General features: G+C 42.3%; 2 protein-coding genes across 8 annotated transcripts in view; one reads left to right on the top strand and one right to left on the bottom strand.

Annotated features, from left to right (window-relative positions):
* Positions 1 to 274: 274 nt before the first annotated feature.
* On the bottom strand, positions 275 to 4,400 carry Cog7 (conserved oligomeric Golgi complex subunit 7). Of its 2 annotated transcripts, XM_018457698.1 has the most exons (11): positions 4,173 to 4,400; positions 3,833 to 3,922; positions 3,011 to 3,196; positions 2,808 to 2,939; positions 2,533 to 2,716; positions 2,268 to 2,461; positions 1,701 to 2,192; positions 1,501 to 1,621; positions 1,244 to 1,417; positions 708 to 1,166; positions 275 to 629 (listed from the first exon to the last, which is right to left on the bottom strand). In XM_018457698.1, the coding sequence occupies exons 1-11, from the start codon at positions 4,173 to 4,175 to the stop codon at positions 457 to 459; spliced, it is 2,208 nt and encodes a 735-aa protein (XP_018313200.1). In that variant the 5' UTR covers positions 4,176 to 4,400; the 3' UTR covers positions 275 to 456. The 2 variants fall into 2 exon arrangements, with proteins under 2 accessions (XP_018313200.1, XP_018313199.1); XM_018457697.1 differs by lacking the exons at positions 3,833 to 3,922; positions 4,173 to 4,400 and adding an exon at positions 3,702 to 3,825.
* A 701-nt stretch (positions 4,401 to 5,101) lies between these two features.
* Positions 5,102 to 25,658, top strand: part of LOC108728893 (uncharacterized) — a 146,413-nt gene continuing 125,856 nt past the window's right edge. The window contains exons 1-2 of one of the 6 annotated variants that reach the window (XM_018457702.1): positions 5,102 to 5,652; positions 7,304 to 7,601. The gene's annotated coding sequence lies outside the window, so the exon portion shown is untranslated. Of the gene's footprint in view, positions 5,653 to 7,303; positions 7,602 to 7,695; positions 7,737 to 13,804; positions 13,843 to 13,951; positions 14,861 to 25,658 lie in introns of those variants that run through there. The other 5 variants (XM_018457701.1, XM_018457699.1, XM_018457703.1 and 2 more) reach the window with 5 other exon arrangements.

A 25,658-nucleotide genomic window follows, 5' to 3' on the forward strand; every position in this document is an offset into this window, starting at 1 on the left:
ATAAACATTATTTAGCAAGAAAGATATTCTTTAATAACGAAAGATACGACCACAGCACATTTAAGATATAGAGACACTCCTGAGCCAGAGTGTCACATGAGCGATCGACGGCTCGGTCGCTGAGATTCGAGCGGTAGTAGGGATTGCTCGCTGAAATCAGCCTAAAATGTACATCTAATGCCGAGCACTGTTTTAAACTATCTCTTTTTATTCATAAAATATAGATCTTGCAATAAATGTAAAGTATATGTTAAATGAAAAGACAAAACTTAATAAGAATATGTTCGTATATATATTATAATACTATACATGATTTTTATTTTTTTACAATTATAGAATAATAGCAAATATGTTGTACAAATATCGCGCGCAAAATCACTAGTTTTGCTAAAAACATGGAACGGTAAACGAAGTTTCTCACATTGTGATATCGTGTCCGGTTTGACACGGACTGTGTCAGCCGGAAGACGTAATATTGCGCATTTGTCTGACTGCAGCTACGACACGAGCATTGCATCCGGAGCTACCATTCTGATAATCCTCGGACGGTAATCTCAACAGTAAGGACATGTGTTGAAGATTTTCCGATAAACACAGACCGAGCTCCTCCAGTACATTACCCAGATAATCTACAATACATAATAACTTTCGTTGTCCCTTCATAGTTTCTTTAGAAATTGTAAAATTACAGATAATGAAAGACTTACCAATATCAGTTGCGAGCTGTTTGCAAGCAACGGAATTCAATTGACAGATGCCTAAGGTTTGATCCTGGAACATTTGACACGTTCCTCGGGCAATAATGTCCAAAAGAATACTAGTAAATCCAGATTCACTTGAACTTTGAACATATTGTGGATCCGCTGCCTTCAACGCTTGCGTTAAACTCGGATTGTCTCTCAACAGAAACGGTTCTAAGTGCTGTGGCAACGTCATTAAATACTGTCCGACTTGTGTGATATACTCTTGAGGGGCGAAACTATAATCGGGTAAATCTGAACTTAAATTGGACATTTTGTTAGCCTCCAATGTCCAAGCCGGTGCCTTTTGCACTAGCAATAGTTGAGAGAATATTGGCGCAAAAATGACTTCGTACGTGATATGATGTAAATCAGTGCAGAGTTTTTGAATAGATTTTATAATGGAATCGAGAATTGTCTTATCCTCTGCAAAAAAAAATAGGAAATTAAATAATTTGCTTCCCGTAACATTATAATTATTATTACTACGCGCGTATACATACCTCTTTGGAAAGATGCAACAAGATTTTCTAGATCGGCGCATCCTGTCGAAGTTAACAGTAATTTTTTATACTGACAAAAAACGCTACCGTTTGTGTTTTGTAATTTATTACTAGTTTCCGTTATGTCAATCACGAGCGACTTTTCGAATTGTTGAACTTGATGCAAGAGATCACCTGTACGGGAATGCAATTTAAATTACATTAACGATTTCGCGTTCATGTCATAAAAAATTGATTGCTAAAACTTATATATTTACCTATATTTTGCATCAACGTAAGACACATTTGGAATAAATTCCAATCTTCGTGTTTCACTTTCTTTCTATCAAGTTGTCTCAGACCTTGTTGATATTTCTCGAAGTATTTGTTGAAAAAAATCTACAACATAGACCGTCAGCTTAATAAGAAATGCATTTTATCATGGCGTTGACACAAGCGAAAAATCTTTTAAACGTACGTTTAACGATTGCAGTAAACCGGGATATCCACAACCTTCTGTAAAAAGCTTACATTGTTTATTAGCTTCACCAGCATAGCCCATAATTCGTGAAATACTAAGAGAAAGGGAGTTGATGGTATCGCTTAAATCATCATGTGAATGATGCCAAAACTGTAGATGGTGTTCCAACTGTACGGTTTGGAACGTGCTATATTTTGCGACGTAAGGAACGTAAGGCGCGTATACAGCTTGCGCTAGTGACAATAATTTTCCATTCTGTAATTTTCCGCGAAGCGACGTTTCGATAGCACCGTTAAGGTTTGTAGCAAAATGCTTTGTCATCTGTTTCAATTCGAGTAGAATGGTCAACTGCACCGAGTTGGAATGTTGTTTGAGAATCGCCTCTATACATTCTGGAATACCCGGATCGAGGCTCCTTAAAAGGTCAGCGTAAACCTCGATATGAATATCTATTGAAGTATTAGGAAAGACTTGATGGCACCATTTCACCTTTAACATAAACAGTTATAAAAAATATTTGTAATGCAGCAATAAATATTTTGATCTGACAAAGACCGCGCATACTTGTTCATGCCAAGAGGATAACAATTTGTCATAATATACACGTAGCCAATAGGTAACATTTTCATCTTGTGCTAGCTCAATAGTGCGTCTCCATTCTTGACCTAAAGAGACCTTCAAGCAGTTGTGATAGTATTTGAGAAGCTGAGGCAAACGTTCCATCTTACTAAAGATATCCACGTAAGTTTTCGATTGTTCTAAACAAAATATGACATTAGTATCGTGTCTTGCAGGATAAATGAATTTATTTCGACCTTGCAAATTTTACCTAAATTGGCAGCAGTAAATGCTTGGACCAATCGTGGACTAGCTATCGCCTCGAGGCGATTTTTCAAGCCTTCTAGTTGCAGCTTTTTATCCTCATAATCAACAACATTCGCGAGCATAGCTAGCGATTTCTGCATGCTGAACAATTTATTAGATATAGCTTCTATATCGCCAGACTCGAATACCTGTTATATTAAAATTAAAGGAAACAATATAATTAAATTATCACGTATCATATCGAAATACGTGAAGAAACTAATTGGAACTTTCATATACCTCTTCCACATCGTTCGCTAATACCGTCCAATTGTCGGCTTCGTGTAATCCTTGCTTAGCAGTTTGTAATTCCGTTTTTATCCTATCGATTTTCTCCAGCATTGCCATAGAAGAGGCCGTGTCTTTTTCGATCTAGGTTTCATTGTTTTCTAAAGTTATTACTACCATCAAGATAAATATTTAAAAAAATTAAGTGTACCAACCTTTGCAATCTCTTGCTTGACAGCAACCATTTTTTCTCTCAGTGCCAATGTTTCTTGTTGAAGAAGTTGAGTGTCTCTTAAAATTCTTGGTAAGCTGGAAAGAACTGATTGACTGGTCTCCTCTAAGGCACCGTTAACTTGTTGCACATATAATTGCAACTTCATCACTAATGATGAAACAAAAGCCTGCAAAGCGTACTCAGCAGTGACACAAATTTTTTCAAAGATAGTTGCTTTTATTTTTATATTTTTATAAAATCATTAAATAATTCATAATTAATTAATGACACAGAATACGAGATTAGAATGTACTTAAAAATATTCCTTATGATTGATTAAATATAATTGCTAGCTTCTTCTCTTATGTTAGAAATACATGAGCTGCTTGATTTACAATGACATTGAAAATATTAAAATATTGCCACAGAACGTTATCATTCAATGACAAAATTAAAGTAATAAAATTATATCCGCGTAAAAATTTATTCTAAAAACAAAAAAATATACGTATGTCGCGGAATGGGCAGAAAAGTTTATTGTCCGTCGGTACATGACCCAACGGTGTTGCGACATAAATTTGGGCGTGAAATACGCGAGCTTATAAAAATATCGTTCAGCAGGGGCCGGAAAACCTTGGCGGTGGTGCGAAAAAAGGGATCGTCTTTAAAAAGAACTGATCGGTGTCACCGACCTACGCCGCTGGCGGTGGAAGCCGCCAGTTCGGTGGCCGACGGGCGTCGCGACGATGAGCGTGATTTGGAATTTGAATCCGACGGGGGGCAGAAATCGACGAAATCGGGGACGGTGGTCTGTGCGACTTACGTCCTTATTCTCCTGCGCTTCGGCAGACTTGAACGTCCGGTTGATCCACTCCTTCACGTCGAAGCTGTCCTCGGAGAACGCGGCGACGTCCTGAAACGGCCATTTTGAGGTTAGGAACGGTTCGTGGAGTCTTTCCGCCGATCCGTGTTCCGCGATCACGTCGTCTCCTCGCGAGTCGAATTCTCGGACGTACACACTGTGTCGTGTGCCGAGCAGAAAAAAATTTAACGATCGCAACCATGAGTTTGTACGTCACTGCGAGCGAGCGGGTTGGAAAAAGAGTAAAACGAAAAGGGGAAAAAAAAGGAAAAAGCAGCGAACCGACGCCGCGCTCGCTTACCATGGCGAGGAGAGTCGCGGTCGGTGTTCCGTCGGCAGTCGTGCGCGTTTCGAGGAGATCCTTGGGACACCCGCCTCCGGCGACGTGTACCGCGCCAAGGTCGGTCTCTGTTGCACGTCCCCGTTCGGTCGCTCGCGTCGTTATCGTCCGTCGCCACCACCGTCGCCGTGGTACGGTGGTACCGCGCGTCGAGTGGCGCGCGGCACGAAGAGAGTCCAAAAGAGTCGTCCGTCACGACGCATCAAGCGCGGCCTCGCTCGTCACCGACTCACCGCGGTCGCCTTGTCCGCGTTTTAGGCGTCGCGTCCTCGGAAATCCTCGCGAATTCGTCGACGGCCCAACGTTCGCAAACGTTCGCGGCCGCGTGCGGTGCGTGCGTGTGAGGAAGGGTAAAGGGGGCAATAAATTCACGCGAGACGCGAGATCGATCGCGCGGTGCATCGTGCCACAACGGACGACGATGACGACGAAGACGAGGAGGAGGAGGAGGACGAGGAGGTTGATCGCCTCGGCGCGGGACGATTTCTAGGCTAACACGCCCGGCAGTCCGACGGAGAGAAACGACGACGGGCGGGCATCCGTTTTATCTTGCGCGGTGCGTCACGGAGAAGTGCGTCGGGCAGTCTCGATAGTAAGCGAGAAAGAAAGAGAGAACGTGCATGTATGTGTATGCGAGAGAATGGAGGGACGACAGAGACGCGCGTATGCATGTCGCGTGAGACGGCGAGAGAGCGAGAGAGAAAGGGTGAGAGAAAAAAAAAAGGGAGTGAGCGACGACCCGACGAGGCGATAAAGCGAGCGATGTTCCTCTCAGCAGAAATCGTGATAAAGACAACTTGTGTGTTTCGAATTCCAGAACACGCTCGTGCACGTCGAGGAGGCGACCACCGCCGCAGGCTGCCGACGTCATCATCGTCGTCGTCGTCGTCGCTGCCGTCGCCGCCGCCCTCCTCTTCCTCGTTGCGTGTTCGGGAGTCCCGCGTTCCCGACTGGAGCAAGGCGCGTTACTCGTTTGTTCTGCGGCGAGGCTGCTTCCTACTCCGCAGGTGGTGCGTAACGAGGCGGCGAAAAAAAAAAGATCGGGGGAGAGACAGACGGAGATAGAGGTGGGGTGAGGGGGAATGGAAAACGGCACGTTATCGGCCGTTTCCGAGCCCTTTGTCGATTGCCACGCCTTCGAGGCTGCGTTTGCGCCACGTTATTTGCGCAACAGTTGGAAGCTGGAATTTCGTCTCCCCGAAAATCACCCCCGCACTCGGCCCAAGTAAGGAAGGGAGAGAAGCAACCCGACGAGCTGCCTACCCGTCCGCCGTCGCGTCGTCGTGGACGGAGAGCCTAGGAACGGCTCGCTGGCTGGCTCGCACCACCACCGCCATCGCCACCACTACTACTACCACCACCCAGCCCCCCTCGCCCTTTCGTTTTGCAAGAGGGCCGTCGTCGACAGTCCGTGAATCGTGCGCACACATGGCCAATTGCCGTACGTTACATGCACTTATACGGGGTGTACCCGAAGACGCGCGTTTCCTTAGTGGCTAAGAAGCGAGACGGTTGTTGCGGTCGGTTTCGAGGCATCCGTCATTATCAGGCTAACGTGCGCGGAAAATTAACAATCGTACAGTCGGTAGTTGTAAAGTCAAATTTGAGAGCCAGCGATCATAGAATCGTTAGCTTCGTCGTGGATCGGCAGATTAAGAATCGGAACAATTATGATAAAATCTGAATTTATCAGGATTTAAATCAGAGCTCGTGAAACGTGATGAAAGAGCGACTCGAGCAGGAAGACGCGAAGGAAGTCCGCGCGCTTTCCGGAACATCCCGTATAACCGCGTCACATACTTGTATCGTTTCATACGCTAAATTTAACGACTGACCCGATCAATTAACGGGACTCGGACGCGAAGGCGTAGTTGCATGTCGACGTTCGTTCTATTTTCTTCATCTTTCACGTAGCACTTCGCAGAGATACGCGTATAACGAAGTAAAATTCCCGCGAGTTCTCTTTCCTGTGAAATTCATAGGTAAATCGAAATTCAATTTCGCCACGATCGTCTCACGCAACACGCCGCTTCGTGCCACGCACTTCGATGTGCATTCAACGCATCCATGCAGAGATCCCACTTTACGCATTGTTAAACGACGCCTTTTGCAAAATTATGCGAACTCTTCAGAAACGAGGAAGTGATCTGGCCTATCATTTATTCATCAATATACTAATTGGACATATTGCGACAAAATTATAAGATCTTTTTTTTTTAACCTGCACTCCAATTTGGCATCATAGATTAATGATCAACTTGCCTATTCCCGGTTGTTATCGTCGACACGTATAATCGACACGCGGAATGATAGATAGTAAGGACTCGTGAAAAAAAAGATTGCCTGTAAGATGTATGGCAGACCCTTCACCTCCCATCCTATTGCGAGACTGTCGTCTATCCCGTGCGGCTAGGAGAATCAATGGACATTTTTAGATGTTCCTTGATTTTCCCATGCAGCACATTCATATCCAGCGATCATTGCAATTCTGAATGTCCAGATTTTTTTAAATATTCGTCAATACCATACAGTGTAGAATATCAAAACAAAAGAGTGAAACAAACTTATGTCTGTCTAAATAAAAAAAACTTGAAAATTGTAAAGATTATAATAGTTTGTGATTAGATTTGTTCCTTTTGGCTGAACTTCTTGCATTCATTTTTCCTCTTTTTCTCTCGATATTAGACAGAAAAAAAGAGAAAGATGAATGCGAGTTCAGCTGAAAAAAACAGATCAATCGTCATATGACTTCGTTCCTCACGGAGCAATAGACAACGGCAGATATCAAGTCTGTTTGCATTCCTTGCACTTAACATCTTTGCTTTCTCCCTCTTCAACTGAATATATATTTATCTCATTTTAAGTGCAAAACATTTTTGAAATGTCAAGCAGGGCGAAAAACCTAATGTTACTGAACATTCAGAATAATCTCGGGACATTGTCTTATGCGCTGGATATTCGCATACGTTTGACGTCGATCGACGGGAGTCACGCAGCCTCCATCCATCGGGTTGTGAGAGACCCGGCAATTCCGCCGCTTCTTCGCCGCCGCGCCATTCGACGATCCGATCGAAGCGCCAGCATTTTTCCAGAGCGGCGGAATCGCGGAGTCGCCACCCCGATCGCTGTTCTCCGCTGGGCCCCGCGCGCGGCCATGTAGCGCACAACGCACACTCGGGGCCTGTTGGGAGAAGGGCAGAAGGAGAAGCATCAGCAGCGGCCTTGAGGCTGAGTAGCAGCCAATCCCAAGCCCCCGCTCGCTAAAGGAGGTGGCGCGGGATTGGCTGAGCGTTCTCCACGATACCAACCGCGACTTCCGGGCGCTTCCGGTCGGGACCACAGGCCGATTCCCCACGAGCGGCAGGGGCCCCTGGTGAGTTTAGCGTGCAGGTAACGCCGATTCTTCTCTATTTCTTCTTCTTTTTCTTCTTTCTCTTCTACTACTTCTACTTGTTTTTCGCTTCTCTCGCAAGCACTGTCCTCCCAGCACTCTGTTCGAGCAGCAGCAGCATCTGAGAATTGCAAGTAGGTGCCATTGCGCGATGACGAGCAGCCGGCTTTTCCCCGTGAAATCGCGAAAAAGATTTGGATTACCGCCTCTTTAATACCGCCAGTCGACGATCGAAATCTCTGGTGTAGTTTCGGTGAGTTCAAAGAATCCTCGGTGCCATAAACGTGAGAAAGGTGAACCGTTGTGTTTTCATCGTATAATAAAATTTACCGCGATTACTCTGAGGTGTTTATTTCAGAATTGGAACTGTGCAAAAAGATGAAGAATTGGTTAAACTGTAGTAATTTAACCAATTACAGTTTCTACTTTTGAAAAGAAAGGAAATTTTGAATCGAAACGATTGTAAATCGGTGTTAAAACTGATTCGCAAGGATTTGCAGCATCCAAGTCCGAACTCTCCGAAATCAGACCGGTTTCGATCCTTCAAGGCTACCACACATAACTACGCGATAACTAATACACCTTCTTAGTGTTTCGGTATATCTATCGCGAACGAACATTCTCACACGATCGGCACTGGTCGGCTATTGCACTCTGCGAATTCCAAGATCGGTGCAACCTCGACGAGTTCAATTCTCGACATTTCAGATGGGAAAAAGTGATTTTTTTTGCTTCTAGCATCGGGACGAAATGGTCTCGACGAAATTATTCCGGTTTCGATCCTCGGAGCTGGTCCCATGGAAAAGAAAATACCATGGCAAATTTGTCGGCACATTTATATCGCGACGTTTAATATAAAACAGGCTCCTGAACGCAACTCGACGGTGACTGTGCAGCACAGGAAATCGATCTCTTGTTCTCTCGTCTATACTTCTCTTTTTTAAATATATTTTTTTTTATTTCACCGCGTGCCACTCGACTTGGCGACTTGGTGATATACGTTCGGCACAGGCTCTGTGTTGCGGCACAGGAAATCGATCTCTTGTCGATCTTTTTTCTTTTTCCTTTCCTGCGCGCGGCGAAACGAGGCGTTGCCGATTGCAGGGCAATTTTCGTTGCGATTGTGAACCGCTGATGAATCGCTGATATTCGCTATTATCATTTCCTTCTTACGCCACACATAAATACACACAATCCGTCCTACAGATTTTGGTGTCGGCCCCTAATTTTTCTATTTCTTTTTTTTTCGGGGCACTACCGTGTCATTCTGCGGCTGCGATAAGTTACATTTGGTCCAGCCGATTACATATACACACACATTACATATATATATTTCTTTCTCACCCTTCGGTCTCCTCAACGCACATGACACCAACGCTTCGGCTAATTTTTACTGTGCAGCTTGATTAAGTTTATCAATAAAAAAATAGACCCTCAGACAATTACTCATATAAACTCACAGGCGAGTACTTGTAGTTAGGGTGCTATATTGTATGATATATATATTACATATGCGTTAAATTACCATATATTATATGCTCCCAACTGCACGTATACTTCATTATCGGCACTCCCTTGCGGAATGAAAGCCTCCTTAGAATATACGCTCTTTGCTAAGTAGTGCCGTACCTTTAATCATGTCGACGTGAGTTTACGGCCGTGAGAGTGCGGTGCCCATAACTCAATCCCGCCGCATCTGCGCCAACGATCGACCGTAAGACGTACTATCTTTGCGACTCTCGGCCGGGTCTCGGAACCAGGAAATGAAGTCGGTATATACCGTCGAGTTAATTTTTCGATGTTACGGGTACGCAAAAAATGCACCTCCCGTTACTAATATTTACATAGAGATTGCTTTCGCATTCTTATAATCGAAATTTTAAGTTAATTTGCATAATACCGGTGTCAATTGTCGCTTAAAATCAGCTTTTGTTCGAGAGCCTAAAAAGAAAAGGACGTCTCCAGGACGTGCCCTTCGAAAGAAGAAGCTGTTTTCGTGCGACACGGTTTATTTTAATCTCACGCCTCGACGAATACTTACTACCGGAAGATAATCATTGGATATCAGTCTAATGTTTGTTACAAGGTAAACGTTTGAGAAAGTATGCCAAGGGATGAAATAGATAAAATTTCCCTTTCGATATCGTTCGATCGCGGCTTCTACGATGTGATCCGTAGATACCGCATCGTCCATGTTTATTTTTCGTTCGCCATCCTTTTATCCTTCTAAGCCAGTGCCTTTGGTAAGAGAGAAAACGGATATTTATATCTTTTCTAAAAAACGAAGGAAGATATATTAAACTGGAATTTCTTGTTGAGTTTCTTAACCTTTGGAGAATCGAACAAATTTGCAGCATTGAGATAAATTTTTTTTTACACAGCACTTCTTTATTAGGTAGTATTCTTCTGCGAATTATTTGAAGACATTTTCAGGAAGTAGATATATTTAAACTGCAGTTATATACAAAAGCTAGATTATTAAACTTATATAATTACAATTATAATATAATTAGTGCAAAAAAAGAATAGAATTTCATTATTTGTTAATTTTTATCTCAAGCAATTTCATACAATTTTATTGAAGTGACCTAGAATTCTACTTTATTTTCATGAGGTAATTTGATTAGTATTGATCCTCGTGTCGAAGCTATTTTTTATCATTACATTTTATTTACTGGAAAAATAGAAAAAACGAGTGCAAAATCCGTCGATCCTCGAAAAGCCGAACCGTTTACAGAGACCGTATTCTCGAAAAATATCACATGCGAAAATAAACGAAAGTAAGTATACGTTACGTATATTATAGATTTCCCTAGCATTTCCGTATACGATATTTTTCAGGAATAAGGCCCCAGAGCTGCGCGTTTCTTGGTACTCTCGCAAGTGATCGAGCGGTGTATCGCTTCTAAACGCGTGTCTACAAAAAGAGCATCGGGTCCGAAGTAGAAAGGAGAAAGCGTACGCGAATCGAACAATCGAACAGAATCCGGCCGCGATATCTCTCCCTGGCCCGATTGCTCCCGCGTCAGCCTTGATCAGTTAACTCTGCCTGGCGCAATTCTGTTTCTAGATCATAATCATGCTCAACGAAAGACGTCGAGCTTGTCATTAGCGACATGACGACGTTTAGAAGTGATGAAATTAGAATCACGTCACGTCCGTAACTAACAATAAGACGAAAACGACATGAAGTTCGTCAAACAAGAACGTGCCTCTGAAATATGCAACTGCTAAGTTTTCGATGATATCCCAATGTGACGCTCAACCTTGAATTTAAATCCCTGCTTGTGGTTCACTTGAAATTAATCGTGGAACGACGTCGCGTTATCCGCTTACGCTGTTGAGGCTTAATCAGCCACTTCTGCTTTCAATGCTGAAGTAATTCTCGAGAGTAACGTATACAGTCCCGTCGCAAAATAATTGTATAACGAAAAGACGGCGTACATGTACATACACTGAAAAAAAAGTCTGGTTGATAATAGACGAATCCGAATTTTCTGGATGAATCCATTATAATTCTAGTTGAGAGGACCAGAATTCTGATTGATATGTCATGTGACAGAGTCTTTTGACTCGTTCATTTTCAACCAGAATTTTTTTTCGGAACAGAGGGCGTGTCAGAATTTTATTTGGAGAAGGAGGAGCCAAGTTAAGGCTATTACACACAAAATGACATACTGGACCAATGATGATCCCAAAGACGCCATTTTAATTGACATTTCGTCTTATACTATGCTTATATAACTTATGTCGTTATTTTGTGTGTAGTGGCCCTTAAGGTTGAGACTTTTGAACCTGGGAGGGGAATGGTAATCAAGTAATATGGATTATTGAACTTGTCTTGTTTCATATTATTATTTTTAATTAATTATTTACAGGTAAATCAAAATCATATATATATTTAATTTATTAATTCATTTTATTTTTTTTTTAATAGTAAACTGATTAATCCTTCGAACTGGAATAGCGTTTTGGATTCTCAGAAAATTTTCTGTAACTTTCACTTTCAATTCTTTTCCAAAGTTAATTTCTTATGAATACTCATTAAGCATAATCCGTTTAAGTGGTTTTAATTACTTTGTTCTTTAAGATTTAAGGGAATCTCTTGGCTAAGCTTATGAATAAATTGATATTCGACGTGATAAATAAGAAAAAGGATCCATTATCCTCCAAGTTCCGTTAACGCGATCCCCGATTTTCGCGCGATCAAGCCCGATCTCTTCTCACGGGACGCGATTCCCTCCAATTAAATCGAGGCCGAGGAACGAATTACATTGTTCAGCCGAACATAGCCGAAATGTCGTTAACCCGTTTAATTGCCACCCGCGTGCCCGACGTGCATCGCGTCTGCGACTCGGGGGTGGGGAACGGAAAGGCGAAGGAGGGAAGGACTGACTCCCGGACTCGCGTGCGAGCGGGCGATTCTCAATGAAATTTATTCGGGAGGCCAACGACGGCAGAGACTATACCAAGTACGCGACGGCGCGCTTCTGAGAAAATAAACTCTCCCGCGCTTTTAGCCTAGCTCGCGCGTGATCTCCACCGGCCTCATCCGAGACGAGTTCTCTTCCTTGAAACCGATCTCCCTCTTTCTCTATTGCTTATTCGCAACGTCGTATCGCGAAAGAGCGAGCGAGCGAGAAAGGACAGGGATAGATTACGCGCAATTCGCTTCGCAGGAGGATAATGGGAAAAAGAAGAGAAACGAAAGGAAAGCCAGGATAGACGGTATCCAGGGGAAAAAAGCGGGGGAAAGGAGAAGAGCGCCGGGGCGAACGGGATATCGAATATGTTTTTTCTTTCCTCTTTTTTTTTTTTTTGCTTCATGGCCCCTTCTCTCGTCTCCTCCTCGCACGCGTATATTGATTTTTAGAAATTCCTCGCGAGACGGCCGAACGAGCGCGCGAAGCGCACCGGCCATAAGAGCGGCGTGGCGAGGCGAGGAAAAGGAAGGCTCGGGGAGGGAAGAAGCGGCGCGCAAACCACCCACGGCCGTGGCGTCGGCCGCCTTAAGCCCGTATCAGACTACAAGTTGACGATTACAGTTGCTGCCCTTTTTGAGAGACACATTGAGAGACTCGCTTGTTCCAACGTAGTTTAATTTTAATCTTGATCCAACTAACTCGTCCCTTTCAATTTATAAAAATTAGAAAAAGAAGAGCAAGTTGAATCGAAACTAAAGTTAGGGTATACGTTCCGTTTTCACGCTCACGCGCTGTAAGTTCATCCTTGTTGTCTGTCAAATATTAAACGACGACAAATGATGCTTGCAAGTGCTTTAAGCGCAAAATGGTGAATGCACTCTTAATCTACATTTGTAGAAATGAACAACAGTCGACACAAATGTTGTTTTATCTTTCTTGGCGATGAATAATAGATAGAACGACACTTGTATCGACTGTGAAGATGTTTCACTTGATGCTCACGAGCATTATTTGTCCTTGTTCAATATTTGATAAACCGTAAGGATGAGATGAGCGTCAAGGGGAACGTACCTCGTGTCTCCTAGGATGCGTTTGACTTAACGTTCGCAACGTTCGCGCGCATCTCATCCTTGTTTAATATTTAATAACAAAGATGAAACGATACTCGCGAGCGTCGCGAACGTTAGATGGAACGCACCCCTATAAAGAAAGCAGCCTACGATCGACGGTTGCTCCGTTCTATTTCAGCCAATGACGATGCACCGAGTCCATTGTAATTGGCCGAAATAGAAGCAACCGTCAGTTGTAGTCGTTAACCCGCGTAGTCCGATACGGTCTGATACGGCCTTTAGGGCGAGCGAGCGCGCGGGGAGGGATATCCTTGATGCGAGCGAATCTGCATTATTCGTGAGAGCATTCGAGGAAAGGGACGCGTGCGTTTTCAAGCTCTTTATTCGCCGATCCCCCTCGAGCGACTCGCGAGTCTCGACGAGACGTGCAGGGATAATCGTAACATCCGTCTTTGCGATCCTGTAATACGTTTTGTATCCCCGCCGGCGAAGCCGCGGCGAGAAATCGCGTATGTAAGTGACTGAGAGCGCGCGAGCGATCCGTAATGCAATTTTAATAATACCGGGAAAATTCCCGGCTCGCGGTTGATACGTTAGGCCTAACAACACGCTCTAGACGGCCCTGCTCTCGCGGTCGAGAGCAATCGAAGGCAGTCGAAGTCGTCCGAGCGCGTGATAGGCGCGTGGAGGGGCGAAAAGGGGGAGCAGGAGTAGGAGAGAGAGAGAGAGAGAGAGAGAGAGAGAGAGTGATAGAGGGGGGAGGGCGCGATCGCGCCCCTGCTATCCCTTCCGCGCGATACCGTCTTCCCCCACTCAGTCATGGTCGAGCCGTCGTTTCTCTCGCTCGCACGGTCGCTTCCTCCACTCTCTCCCGTGGCGTCTTCCTTCTCCGTCTCGCTCGATCCCTCTCCCGCCGTCTTGCCGCCGTCTCGCTCGCACCCGCGTAGCTTCGCTCCGCTCGTTCTTAACGTCAAACCACTTAGGGCCGCGGACCTCGGCAGTCAGTCGATCTTTCCTAGCAGCGGCATTCCGGCATTTTCCACCTGATCGCGCGCGCGGGCGGTCCGGCAAACGCCATTTTGATCGTCGTTACGTCGTCGTCGTCACCGTCACCATCCACTCACGCGTCGAGTGAGTGAGACAGGAGTCTCGTGCGTGAAACACACGGAGCACGTTCTCGCATGTGCATTGGCCGCGCAGCGCGTCGTCTCGTGACAACATCTGACCATTGTTTCAATTAAAATAAAAAAATAGAATTACAATACGACGCGTCTCCGTGTAAACTATCGTGCCACTAAACCGTGACGCGCGTTGTTAGTGCGGTGCCGGTTTGGTTTCCGTTTTTTTCTTTTATTTCCATTTTTTTTTTTAATTCGTTTCTTTGCCGCGCCGAAAAAGAGGAGAGAAAGAGAGGGTGAGAGACAACAGAGAGAGAGAGGAGAGTACGGCGCCCCGTGCGTTAGACGAGGAGGGGGCGACCAGGACGGAAAAGGACGTCTGGTGTTGTTTTTCCGTCGCGCAGACACAGACACACGTCGCGGCGAGACGAGTCACCCGCGGAGCGTAGAGAAAGAGTGCGTGACCCCGCGTGTGTGTGAGCACTGTCGGCGCGCAGAGGCCGACGACGGCAACGGCGACAACGACACTTCACGTTTCTTCTGCTATAAAACGTCCCGCTGCTATATCCTTCCGCTTTGGGCACGTCCGACACCGTTCTCACACCGGGGAGGCACAAACGGAGCCGAAACTCGTGCCGGAAACAGCGTGAGTACTTACGCAAATCTACGCAATTCGGTGTGTGCCGTGTTTTTCGATGCCGCACTTCGGCGTCGTCCGCCTCCTCCCCCCCTCCTCCCTCCGGCACCCCTTCCGCCCTCACCCCCCTCCCTTGTCCTTCGTCCCCACGCGCGACGCCCGCACGCACGCTCGCTCACATTAAATCTTGTTTTTTTCCGCCTGCAAGGCACTCGCCTGCCATGTTTGACCGGCGTCTCTCTCTCTCTCTCTCTCTTCTTCTCCCATTTCATCTTTGTGTCTTTGTCCTCCTTTCTTCCTTGTTCCTCTTTCATTCTGCCGTAAAACTATCTCTCTTTTGCTCGCTACATCAGTTTCCTCCCCGTTCGTATCTCCCTTCCGGCTGTCCCCTCTTTTCTCCTCGTCGGATGCGTGCGCGAATGCGTGTATCACGGGGACGATCGCGGATTTCGGACGGCGCGCCGCGTTGAGTCCGTGATGATGTTGACAACGACACGAAAGACGACGGCGAGCCGACGTAGACGACAGCGGCTGCTGTCAAGCGCGACCGACCTCTCCCCTCCCTCCGTTCCGTCTTCATTGACGCGCTCTCTCGCGTGTTGTTTATCCGTTTCTGCGTAATTCGTGCGTGCCGTCTGAGGTGGCGGGAAGGGCGAAACTCGAGTTGCAGCGGGGCGGGGGGGAGAGAAGGAGGAGGGAAGACGACACTTTGAGGAAGGGGAGGGGGAGGGAGGAGACGCGGAGTGGGGACGCGACGTCGAGAGAAAAATAATACGGGTCAGGACGCAACGCCGCGTGGTGCCCTCGCGGCACTAAGCGAGTGCTGCTGTTGCCGCTTGTATCGCGTATACCTACCGTCACACCGTGTGTATATGTGTGCGCGCGTCCGTACGCGCAGGCATGTAACTGGCGCGCGTTTCCCGTTTCCTTTCGGGACCGAACTCCGGCGAGGTCCTCTTCGAGGAAAGGCGGGAGAACGCGATCGTAGGCTTCTTTTCACGCGTCTGATTCTCGCGGCGTAAACTGCAGAGCGCGATAATCTCCTTCCCCGCTCTTTCGTCCGTTGTTGTGCCTCTCCCCAAAAAAAAATCCCGTTTGTTACGTTTCTTTATCTTGGGGAAATTATGCGACTGTTATATCGCGCAAACGACTACTTTGCTTCGTGAAGGAGGGAAACGCTTTGCTTCCGGCGCGGTGTGATCGCGCACGTGGAGTATCGGTTGACGGCTATCGCAGTTACTCTAAAGCAGTGACGCGCAACCTTTTTCAAAGGTCATTTTCAGGTCATTTTTAGAAATTGTAAAATCTTCTCTTTAGAAGAAAAATCGGAATCTAAATTATCGATATCTAAGAGTAGTTCTGTGCTCCAAAAAAGCTGTGCTCCAAAATTGTCAAAGCGCTGAAAACTTACTTTCTGTATTCTTTAGGGTGGAAGCCAGTCTTGAAAAAGCGTGGCTCAATTTTCAATATATAAAAATGAGATTTTATTCTTCAGACTGAGATTTTAAGAGTTGGAGCACAGAATCTTGCATAACGTGCAAGGTATAATGCATAAGAAAATGAACCGTCAAAGCCATTTTCTTCCTTTCTATGAAATAAAAGATACTGATTGGTTGATTTTCTTATGCTTATGCGTATGCAAGAATCTGTAATCCGCTAAAAGTTTTTAATGAGTCGCGGGCCTGAAAAGTCTGATTACATTAATTAGAATTAATTGTGTTAGAGGGACAAGAATCAGAATACCTCTGATTGAGTCTATTATAATTCTATTTGAGATAATCAGAGTTCTGATTGATATGATCGGAACTTTTTGGTTCATTTTCAACCAGAAAATTTTTTCGATTTATAACAGAAAGTAATTATATTTTCGGCTGTGAGACGACGGACCGCAAAAAATACACAAGCGAGCCGTAGGTTGCGCGTCACTGCTCTAAAACTTTTACCCTTTGAACATCTAAAGATACGATAACTTAATAATTAAATATATCGCGAAGCGCGACGTTTTATTCATAACGCTGGCGACACCGTGACTCCTTCATTTTCCCGCGACATTAACCTTTAGTACACACGATTTGAGTCATTCGTGTCCTGCACATTTTTTTTTCTTCGAAAAACTCAACGTATTAAGTAATTACAAGTAGTTACAAGTAGTAATAACACTGTAGTAATGGAGAAATAAACCATATCAGTCTCTATATGTCTGAATTTAGTCAAAGAATCACCTAGATATAAAGAATTCTTCTGTGACTCCCGCTAAGCCAGTATGGAGTTACGAAATTATCTGTATATACGAGATGCGGGGTTTGAACTCGTGACCTGTTGGTTACAAATCCGTGACTCTCATATCGAACCACACGACATTTCAATTAGTTATAACATTTGTGTGGAATTCTTTTAATATAAAAACAACCTTGTAAATATTTTCTGAAAATGTTAAATATGTAAGAATCACTTAATAATGTTTGTATATTTATTAAAGTGATGAAAATTAACGGGACCCGAATGACCCATCATATAAAGGATCGAAAAATCGTGTGTATTAAGGATGTGTATTAAGGATTTTAAGTTTCCGTCGAATCCACTCGGAGGATGTTTGAACTTTCGAAACGGTAAACGATAAGATCTTGACGAGGCATACGCTCTTTACGCTACTGCGTCTGCCTATTCTCACAATTTAAAGACCCTGTTTGTGGAGCGGCCGGTCGACTCATTACGTCGATATCTACAGCACGGGAAATGCAATCGAGACAAGTGCGTTCTCGAGCGGGATGAACGACTGGGGAGACGTATTATTTACAGTCAATAGTACCCGGCATCGATTAGCGCGCGGTCGTTCGACTGGGTATTCCTCCCCGTCCATATCGTAACTTCGATCTTGAAAAGGACAGCCGTTTGAATTGGTTAACTGTGAGGGCTAACAGCGAATGCAACAGGCCCTTAGGATCGATTGCACCGTACATTACTGACGTTACCGAGAGCGCTAATCGTCGCCGAGTGAATTTTCCTGGTCTATTTATATCGGAGGTAGACCCGCGACAATATATATAAAGTGAGACTTAAAACCTGAAACAATAAAATACAAAAGAATAAGAGCATAAACATAACTAAAGCGTGCGTACTGTCAAACGGCACATTATCAGTTAGTGCGAATAAATATAAAATGGACAACCAGCGTCAATATTGGCAGGGTAAAATATAACATTGTGCCAGTTTTTATTTAAAATTTTAAATTCAAGCGCACTTTACACTATTGTATATTCAATCGAATTTTTCGCTAACGTATCCGGTATTTAATTATAATGATATTTAATATCAAGTTTACAAAGCCGATTGTGGTGTCCCTCGAAATTTCCGCATGAAAAAGTCGAATCCCGATCCGTCTTTGTGTCATCAAACTTTAACGTCATGCAAGTGGGACGCCGTGTATTTATTCCTCGTCCCTTATATCTTATTCTTGCGCCTCCATCGTGCCTCGGTTCTCTTTAATCAGCGTTAGTTAACCAGGCCCGTCAGCGTGACTGATCTTCTTGGTCTGCGGACGAGATGCCTAATTTATTTGTGTACTGCGTGCTGCGCGCGTCCACGAAAATCGAAACGCGAAAATCGTTGTGCGTAGTTTTTCGAAACGGAGTATAATTTGTCGCCGGGTGACTCATCGCGGCGCGTCGCGAATCGAGATTATAACGGAGTGGCTTTTCCACGAAATCCGCCACGCAATAAAACTGAGCGTCGAGTTAGCGCGATTATTTTTGCGACGAGGATTTTTGCTTCCGGGAAAAATGACGGCAGGCTTGTCTACTTTTTTTGTCTCGCGAGCGATGCGCAAATTGAAGTCGCAATAATATCTCGTCGTTACACTGTGTTCATACATCGTGTTTGTCTTCTTCGTAGACGATAAACTCATCATTCTGGAGTGTCGTTTAATATTGATCCGAGAATAATTCAAAATTAGACGCAATAACATTGCATGTCGGAAAAAAAGATGTGCAGGAAAAAAATGAATAAGGATGATCTTTTTCCAAGACCTGACACAAGTTTCTTTTGTTTCTTCGTATTTTCTCGCTCGTATAAGATTACATTCAGCCGAGAATATTTAAATCTTATCTACGTAATTTTTTACAAAAGCAGGTCGCATTATCGCTCAGAAAGCAAATCGTGATGTTGCTGGCAGTGATTTTAATTTACTATCAAGAAAAATCTCAAATTTCTAATTTTCTTTAGTAAGATTACTTCTTAAGAAACTTAAATTTTCTATTTCAGGAAATCCATGAATTTTTTTACACAAATAAATATAGAAAACGCCTTATACGATCATAATTTTTTTTTACTTCAACGGAATGAACTTCATTTTTCGCAGTGATGATCTAAGACGGTCGGTGCGATTTGCATTTGAAAATTTATTTTAGTGCGATTAGCTCAGACAAGCGTCAGCAGCTCTAATTAACGCAATAATTTCTTTTTTTTTTCATTGTCTTTCTTTTGCCTTCCGTAGGATCGTTTTTTGCATTGCGCCTTAACGCGACATGACGATTCTCCTCGCCTCTGAAAATCGATTGAACCACTTTTAATCGCCGAGGAAAAACTTTTGACCTTTTTTTTCTGCACGAATTGCGTTATCGCGACGGACCTTGCGTCACGATTCCCGTTGACGCATTGTAACTGCAAATTGTAAAATGCTTTGAAAAGTCGCTACTTGACGTCATCCGCGATCACCTATCTTATACGTGATTTTCTCGTCACGCGAACTGCATTGCGATTTTGTTTGTCGCGTCAGAGCCGCGGATTTTTTCCAAAAAGTAACATCGATCGATAAAAGCTAATATTTCTTTTAATTATATACAAACACAATTATATACAAACACTGTTGAACCTATGCTACGGTAAAGTAGTATTTAGAATCTGTATTTTTATAGAGAAGTGTGCAAGTTAAGAACATCTTGTGTTGATGTTACATTATAATATTAATTTTCTTCCATTAAAGTCTATTTGTCGCGGGATTTTCCAAAAAGAAACGTCGATTAATAAGAGCTAGTATTTATTTCAATTATATAATACAACACACAGCACTGTTGAACCTATACTTTCGTAATCCATATTTTTATCGAATTTATTAGTGATGATAAAAATATGCAAGAAAATGCAAAATTAAGAATATTTTGTTTTGATGTTACATTATCTATAATATTAATTTTTCGTCATTTCAGAATCTACTTGCCGCGTCAAAGTCACGGGTTTTTTCAAAAAGAAGCATCAATCGATAAGAGCTAATATTTTTTTAATTATAATATCACACACAACACTGTTGAATCTATGCTTTAGCATACTAATATTTAGAATCTATATCTTTAACGAATTTATTAGTGACGATAGAAGTATGCAAGAAAATGCAAGACGTTAAAAACATTTGGTTTTAATGTTACATTATAGCGTTAATTTTCCTTCATCAAAATATAGCGGCTATTAAAGAATATTTTACCTAGGTTTCCAAGCATTTCAGAGATAGGTTTTGAACAGATCTGAACGATGATGAGAGAAGCGCCTAAGCACCCTAAGGATCGTCGATAATCGGCAAACAAGCGGATAATGGACGGTCTCGCATATACCGCTGCTGTAACTCAATTACACCTGCGGGATATAATTGAAAAACCGATTGGCGGTAATCGGATACGATTATGCTTCGGAACGTTATATCCGTTACGCGTTAAATGTTTACACTCTGCGATGGCATCGAGCTGCTGTTGTTGAGGTATTATTGCTGTGCTGTTGCAGCAAAACGAGTAATGGCGAGGTGTAATATCATATGGCATTATGTTATATGACCGTTTAGTTTAAGGAAAAAGTAGTGTAAATCCTGTTTTGAACGTCATCAATATTGATGAAACGTGAATATAAATAACATTCCATCGTATCAATCTTGTTTTTTTGTTGTCAAAAGTGAACATAAAAAATGATGACTTGCGACGAGCCTGATTGAAAAATCTCACTTCAACATTGTGCAAAGATTTTCCAAAAGTTTAAGATTTCGTAAAACTATTCGGTGTTACAAAACTTTACTTGATATCATGTAAACTTTTACGCAATGTTATCGCTTTAACAGCAAACGTATGATAGACGATAAATTTTTGAACTTTAAAAATATGCAATTTTTTTACGCTGCGTAAAAATGGTAGATTTTCAAAAATGTATGATATCACTACATAGTATCGCGTACATATTCAAATCCACCAATTTATTCCGCACACGTATCTCCCTTCCTCTCTGCAATCTCTCTTTCATGGTATGCACATCCTACGAGTGCAACAGTCGTTTTACGAAATCAAACAATCTAGCAGAGTGCGGCCCGCCTACACGATGTGAAAGTAATCGACCGATTTCAAAATTTGTGTACTATATTCTAGATATTATTTTATATATTTAAACTATATTTTATATAGTTTCCGAACTTGACAATAACGATAAAGATCAAGTTGCGTAGCGGTGATGATTAATTTTAAATTAGTGACTTCATCATTCACATTAATAGCTTTTAGGCTTATTATAATCTAAATATACATATATCGCATATATCGCATATATCGTATATATAGATATAGGGTTACTACAAAATTAGAAAGCAGAAAAATCAGGGAAATATCAGGGAAATTGAAAACGGTCAGGGAAATTAGGAAAAAATCAGGAAATTTTGTAAAAAATTTTCTAGAAAATAAAAATTCTTGGCTTTGAAATTCTTGAATTTAATATTCGCACATCACACTTACAGTTTTGGAATATTACCAACTTAACAATAAAATACAAGCAGTGTCAGCAATATTAACTACATTACTATGTTAAATTGCTCTCTCAACAAAATATTTAACGGTTTCCAAAATCAAAAATACAAAAAAGAAATTGCAGAAAGTTTCAAAATGTTACCGAAATAAGGAAAAATAATGAAATTTTGTCTAGAAAAGTTACGAAATTTTAGGATGAGAAATTTGTGGCATTCTGAAATAACTAATTAACTGCAGTAATAACTAATAATAAACAATAATAATATATAAATAACTTGATAATGCTGTAACGCAATAACAATAAAGATCTTGGAATATCAATGAAAATTCCTCGAAGATCAGAAAACTTTTATTAAATGACCTTTGTCATCGGAATTTTCGAGCGGGAGATGAGAGACGAGGTGTTATCTACTGATATCCGACTCGATCAGCAGGCGGACTCGGCGCGGCCGCCAGTTTAGCAAACTCGGTTTTACGGTGCAGTTGGTACCTCGTTACGCGTTGCTTGTCCGAGATCAGGGCCGTGCACGAGAGGAGGGGAGGAGCAACTGTACGATTCTGACGCAGTCACGCGGCTGCGAGAGGCACGCCGCTCCGCTCCGCTCCGCTCCGCGTCGCGACTGCGCCGGCATATTATGCCGGCTTGTGCTCGTCGTCGGTGCGAACGACCTCGACTCGACTCGACTCGATTCGCGCGCATACATCGGATAGGAGTCGCCGGTCGTCACGCCGATAACGATAACCCTCGGTATGTCCTGAGGTTCTCGAATCGATATTTTATTGTCAATATTCCGACATTGACATTATTTGCGGTGAAGCGAGTGGTCGGTGACCGAGATCGCAGAACGTTTAATATATCATATATTTAATGATTATATTAATCCCTTCAAATCCTGCGTACATTTTATAATGTAGGTACATCAAATTTGAAGACATTATCTATTAAAATTATTTAATTCTATCGACATCATTTAAGATCTAATGAATATAATAATTTATAGTTGGAAACATAGTCGCAATTTTGAAAAAAAATTTTAACATGATTTCAATAAAATAAGATCTGATAGGATTAAACGTAGACTGTCCCAGAAACAGCGATCTTAACTCGACGATAGACTCGCGGCGATGTCGATATTTTGTCAAAGAAAATTTCAATATTCGCTATTAAATAGGTATCTTATCTGATTAAACGTAGAATTAAAATTCTTTGAAAGAGTTACTTGTTTTAGCATCTTGGAAGCGCTTGGAAGTTCGCGAAAAATCTTTCGCTTTCAACTGCTTGCAATTAGAAAATTCTTGGCCCGTCACGTAACATTTGAGGAAAAATCCGCTTCGCGCCGATCAAATATTCCTGAGATGAAAACACGCGCGTATAGCTACCTCGACATGTTATATTCGGGATATAATATTCCGGAATTTACAGACGATAATGAATATTTATCGGCCGAGTCTTTCCCTTGTGAAAAATCGAGGAGGGTTTGTATTCCGGTTGCTGAAAACTGCACAGGGCATTCCTCTATAAGAACATTGCACTTTCAGTCAGATCGGGCCGCGCAATATATCGCGATATAACGCTGTTTTGATGCCGTCCATCGTGAATAATGAATGGCGGCGCTGTTGGGGAGAAAGACGGGAGACAGAGACGATGAGAGACAGGAAGAGAGTGAGAGAGAGAGAGAGAGAGAGAGAGAGCAACGAGGAGAGAGGGATCAATACCGATGATGATCGAGAGCAGCGACGTGCCTTAACAGTGGCTTTAAGTTCCTTAGAGCCGCCATGCTCGATTTTCCGCGTTTTAACCCTTGTATTCACGATGCTAGAAATCAGTCCGAGTTCTCGATCCGAGAAAAAGTTACTAAAACTAGAGAATTATTGACAGGCAACTCGAATGAATTTCTCATATGAAAAAATGCATTCTGTCCCATTTTTCCATATCAGTTCCTAACTTCATATTGATTTAATTCACTATTGTTAGTTTTAATTGCTTCTTAATGTGCTATAGTCAATGTTAGACAACGAGTCAGAAATGTATGTATCTTTATATAATCTTTAAAGGAAATAAATAAATTACAATAGCTAAAACGTAACATTCTCGATTATATGTTATGAAAGGTGCGTTTCATTTGGCGCTTACAACGCTCGCAAGTATTATTGTTTAACATTTGACAAACAATAAGGATGAAATGATTCCAAGCAACACACCTATGAAATGTCATCAGAATAGAATTACTTCTCACAATTTATAAAACTGAAATAATATATTTGCGGAAATTTGCATTTAGTATTATTAAGCACTAAGCTCTCCGCTTTGACCGAAAATAGGATTATTTCTATTAATTGACAATTACTTATATTCGAGAATTCGGACTGATTTCTAGGATCATGAACAGAAGATTTCAGAGCGGTTGAACGGCCGCCTCGGTCGTGTTTTGCCGCAGAAATTTTCGCGACTGGGTGCGCGAAACGTTCGCATAATATTTATATCGCTTTGAACGCGTTTACCGTGAGCCGTGGATTATAACGATCGTCGTGACGGATTTGTTTTGCCGCTTTCCGGATAAAAGTCGTGCGAGCACATAAAAAGAGCCGAAGAGAAAACAAAATAATACAACTAGGAATTGACTGTTGTTTACGTACGGGGAAAGTTCCTGTGTTTTAAATTATATGCCAGCCGAAGGCGACAACTAAATGTACTATTAATTACAAGAGAGAAATTCTGAAAAAATGCGCGTTCTTCAACGTTACATAAATATTCATCGATCATATATTTTGTACTGACGGAATTTCGGCTCTCGTACGTGTATATAGTATATATCGTATCAATAGAGTGTCAAAAATATTCAAGCACAGGGGAGATATCTTCGAAAAAAACTTTATTTTTAGAAAGTAAATATTCATTAGCAATTTATCTGAAAGAATAAGAAAGACTGCACATTTCTAAAAATTATTTTACAAAACTAGATGCGTAATAATTCAAATATGTTATCTTAAAAAAAAAAGTGAAAATGAAAAATTGTATTAATTTGACGCACAAAAAGTATTTGTACAGTCAAAAAATAGTTTCTAAGACCAGAAACACACGCAGCTGTTTTGATTATCAGAACTGGATGTATAAGTATAGTATAAAATTATTAAATTAACGAATGCCTGTTTTCTCTAATAAAACTGTTTTTTATAAAAAAAAATGTCCTCTATATGAATACTTTTTGTACTCACTATATATATATATATATATATATCCATGAATATTCGCCAGTATAGAACTTTGTCATTTATAAAGTGACCACAAGGTCATCGACATTCCGCGGAACCGGTACAACAAAATATTTTCGAAGTCTACGTACAGCTACTAAATTATCATCAACGACTGAGAACGATGTCCGATCATATATTACAACGCTGTCTCTGTCATCCCGTCGAGTTTGGCGCGACGATTATTGTTCAGAAGCTGGAAACGTTCCCGCCACGTCGGGTAGGTCAGGGTGTGTCTGATCCCAGCGCGTGACTGGAATAGCAGCCGAGATAAAATCGATCGTGACGATCGATAATTGGGATACACGCGGTATCGTGGAATTGGCGCAGAGAGCGCGCGTGCGACGAGTCGTTACGAAATAACTCGCGCGACAATACGCGATTTTACAATTAAGTTCGTAGACACCCCTCTTTTTTTCCTGTTAACGGCGCTCCGAAACCGGAAGCGTGAACAAAACAGGCAATTAATCTCTTATTCTTTCGTTACGTTTTACGTCTCGTTTTCGATAATATATATAAATATCGATAATGTATGTATAACAATGTGCTCAGTAATTGTTTGTTTAATAATCTGTCTTGTCATTGTATTGAAAATGTCAAGTGATATTTTAACAGAATGAAGACTCAATATCAAATTTCATGTTAAAGATGCTTTTAACAAACATCCGTTGAATTAAAAATAGTTTTGATCTGATTGATATTTCAGTTGAAAAGTTCTGAGAATACTTATGACAGTGGAGACGTCATTGGAATGGGTAGTCGCGTTACAGAATCCTAATATATTT

The sequence above is a fragment of the Mycetomoellerius zeteki genome, unplaced genomic scaffold (assembly GCF_001594055.1).
Source record: "Mycetomoellerius zeteki isolate Tzet28-1 unplaced genomic scaffold, Tzet1.0 scaffold656, whole genome shotgun sequence".
Classification (NCBI taxonomy): domain Eukaryota; kingdom Metazoa; phylum Arthropoda; class Insecta; order Hymenoptera; family Formicidae; genus Mycetomoellerius; species Mycetomoellerius zeteki.

Bases quoted from the DNA above. Each gene is read 5' to 3' on its own strand.
- Cog7 (XM_018457698.1), bottom strand. The intron at 2,462-2,532 runs GTAAAATTTGCA...TATTTTGTTTAG, and splicing joins ATTTACTGCTGCCAATTTAG to AACAATCGAAAACTTACGTG. The intron at 1,418-1,500 runs GTAAATATATAA...ATTCCCGTACAG, and splicing joins TACGTTGATGCAAAATATAG to GTGATCTCTTGCATCAAGTT.